The 3,240-nt window shown below is 33.0% G+C and overlaps 1 protein-coding gene across 1 annotated transcript; it reads left to right on the plus strand.

Annotated features, from left to right (window-relative positions):
* The first annotated feature begins 233 nt into the window (after positions 1-233).
* On the plus strand, positions 234-2,557 carry LOC146999384 (uncharacterized). Its single transcript, XM_085823074.1, has 2 exons — positions 234-1,554; positions 1,649-2,557. Exons 1-2 carry the CDS (start codon positions 928-930, stop codon positions 2,555-2,557), a joined length of 1,536 nt encoding a protein of 511 aa, XP_085679200.1. The 5' UTR covers positions 234-927.
* Positions 2,558-3,240: the final 683 nt, after the last annotated feature.

The following is a 3,240-nucleotide window of genomic DNA, read 5'->3' on the forward strand; positions in this document are numbered from 1 at the left end:
TTTTTGGACTTCCGAGAGTTAATAAGAAAGTGCTTGGAAAAATGAAGGATGAAAATCACGGGAAGTTTATGATCGAGTTTTTAGGTCTTAAATCAAAAATGTATAGTTACAAAATTCAAGATGAGACTGATGAAGTGAAAAGGCTAAAAGGAATTAAAAAACAAACTGTGAATAGTAAAATCAGCTTTCAAAATTATAGAGATTGTCTATTTGGGAAAGAGTCTATGTTTGCTACCATGAACATGATTAGATCAAAACACCATAATGTTTATTCTGTGTGCCAAAACAAGCTAGCTTTGTCATATTCAGATGCTAAACGCTTCATTATGGAAGATGGTATCCATACGTTACCTTGGGGTCATTATAAAATTTCTTCTAACACCAGAGATCAATTATTAGTATAACAGCCAAATAAAATTTTGTGACGTCATTTAAAGTTCGTCCGTGATGAGGTAAGCAATTTTCTTTCTTGGTTGATGAAGAAAGAATTGCACTCTCTGAGATGAGTAAATTTTTATTTAATTTATTTATTTTTCTGTTTAGAGGATGTAATTGGTGAATATTGTATTATATAATTTTGATTAAGTACATTTGTTACCTTGGCTGGGAAAAAGATGCTATCCCTTCCCTCTCCCACTTTTTTTTTAATTTAAAATACAGGATGATGTTTGCTTTTTCACCCTTTTCTACTTTTTGTACGCATCCGCCAAAGTGAAAGTTCGCATACCTATTAACCAATCAGCTTACTCTAAAAAAGAAAAGACGTCATCACCTATTAGCCTATCCGCGATAAGACCAAATAAAGAGTTCCAACATGAGGTACAATTGATTACTACCCCGAAGAGCAGTTCTCTAAAAGTTTCTTGAGTTGATAGCACGCTTATTTTTCTTTAGACTTTTTTTTGTTTGAACCTTACGCCGTGCAGTATGGATAATGGTCTTAATATCAAACTTTGTGAAGGTGTTTTACAATCACCCGATGAGGTATTAAAACAGTTAGAAAAAGATATTGTTTATTTACCTAAAGAGAATTCTCAAATACGTGCTAAAGGAAAATCTTTTCCGATTCCCCGAGAAATTGCTGCTTTTGGAGATCAAGGACTTACATACACGTTTTCAGGTATGAGTATTTCATGTCAGCCATGGACCCCTCTACTGTTTGAAATCAAGTCTTTAGTCGAACATTTGAGTGGTGCGAATTTTAATTTTGTACTTATCAACCGATACAAAGATGGTAATTCTTGCATTGGACAACATAAGGACAATGAACCATCTTTGGATAGTAATCATCCTGTATGTTCCCTGAGTTTGGGTGAAACGCGGACTATAGTATTCAAGAGGCAACAATTTCAGGATTATAGACTAGAACTGGTGAATAATTCTTTACTAATTTTAAGCTCCCCAACAAATGAACTTTGGACTCATGGAATACCTCGTCAAAAAGAACGAAAAGGTGTTCGAGTCAGCCTGACTTTCCGAAAGCTGCTATTACCTGGTAAAAGAAAGTTTGATGAGGATCACAGTCAACCTAAAAAAGTCATGAAAGATCAGAAGGTAAGCATAATGTTAATATAAGTTTTAAGGCACACAAAATTTAATTATTTGTTGCTATATCAGTTCCTTACTTGGTTTTTTAATTATTTTATAGGAAATGACATCTGACAAGCTATTGCCAGTGGATACACACCTGAATTCTGAAGGACCTCAGTTAACAGTGAATTCCCTTCCTCCAAATATGTTTCATCTAGGAGATCAAAATTTTGTCATCGTTTCGTGCTTCTTGGGTCATACTCGTGTTCATATTCGTCGTTATGGTACGAATGATCAAGGTTTTTTGTATCCGACGAAAGATGGAGTTTCGCTATGCCCATTAGTATGGAAAGAATTATGTACTCATTTAAACACTTTTGCTACCTTTGAATCGACTGATGATATATTTTTTGTTAAAAACGATCTGTGTGTTTCAAAACAAAATGTGAATGGTGAAATAATCATATCCCTACAGAGACTATTTCAGAAAAAGGATTACAGTTTTCAGTTTGTTCCAGAACGTGTTTTAATGAAGAAAGATCAGCTACAGAAACTTGATACAGAAAGTGATGCGATAAGAGTTCTGGTGAGAGAAAGTCTTATATCCCAAACTATGGATTATTTTACGAAAAGACAAATTCATGAATATTCATATACCGAAAGTGGTTTTTCAGGTGATCCGGACAGACCGCATGGATTTCAAGAACTTGAGGATTCTTTATGTGAATGTATAAGTAAGTCTATTTGTAACGCTATTTCTGAACTTTTTAAATGTTTTGCTTGTCAAATAGGATATGAATCAATGTTTATGCATACTTGCTTAAATTTGAAATCTGTAGAAAATTTTAAAAAGTACTTTGATCAAGCATTTTACACCATTAATTGGAAAGCATTGGCTAAGGACTTCGTCGAAGAAAATATTAATAACACTAATTTTGTTAAACTCATTTTTGATTACGATTTTTTCCAGTGCATTAACTTTAGTGATTTGTACAAAAACATTGAAAATGTTTATGTTAAAGACTGAAAAACTTTGTTTGAATCTTTAGAAAGCACTGATGATGAATAAAAGTTGTTTTTGTTTTTTAAAATGTATCATTCATTACTTAGCCTTTGAGAAGTTACGTTTACTCTATTTTTCTTTTCAGTCTGGTTTAAATTCATTATAAATAGTTTTTTTATCTTCACATGCTTTAATTTATGATTGGTTTTTTAATGTGTTAGATAGAGATGTTTTATGAATTCGAAGTAGATGTTCTAAATTTTAAATTTAACACAGAATTATAATTTTGAAATATATATATATATATGAATGTTAGTGTGCGGTTAGATCTTAACAGCTGCTGTAATGGAAGCGATTCTATCTCAGACTTATCGAGATCCTCAAGTCCCTGCCAGTTTTGGTGGTATTACTGCTTTACATCATGCTTTAAAAGGTCGCGTGAAAACGAAAGACATCCAGAAATGGCTGCAAAGCAAGGATTCTTATACATTACACAAACCCGTGAGACACAAATTCCCCAGGAACAGAGTGATCGTAGGAAGCTTAAACGAGCAATTTCAGTCTGATTTAGTAGATATGCAATCATTAGCCTCTTTTAACGATGGGTATAAATATTTACTAACCTGTATAGATATCCTTTCCAAATTTGCGTGGGCAATTCCCCTTAAAGACAAAAAATCTACTTCAATCATATTCGCTTTCGAAAA

Source organism: Stegodyphus dumicola, chromosome 1, assembly GCF_044657685.1.
Source record: "Stegodyphus dumicola isolate Sdum_Otavi_A_Nest chromosome 1, ASM4465768v1".
NCBI classification, from domain to species: Eukaryota; Metazoa; Arthropoda; class Arachnida; order Araneae; family Eresidae; genus Stegodyphus; species Stegodyphus dumicola.

Coding starts and splice junctions, on each gene's coding strand:
- LOC146999384 (XM_085823074.1), top strand. CDS start 928: ATGGATAATGGTCTTAATATCAAACTTTGTGAAGGTGTTTTACAATCA. Junction 1,555..1,648: donor AAGTCATGAAAGATCAGAAG/GTAAGCATAATG, acceptor ATTATTTTATAG/GAAATGACATCTGACAAGCT.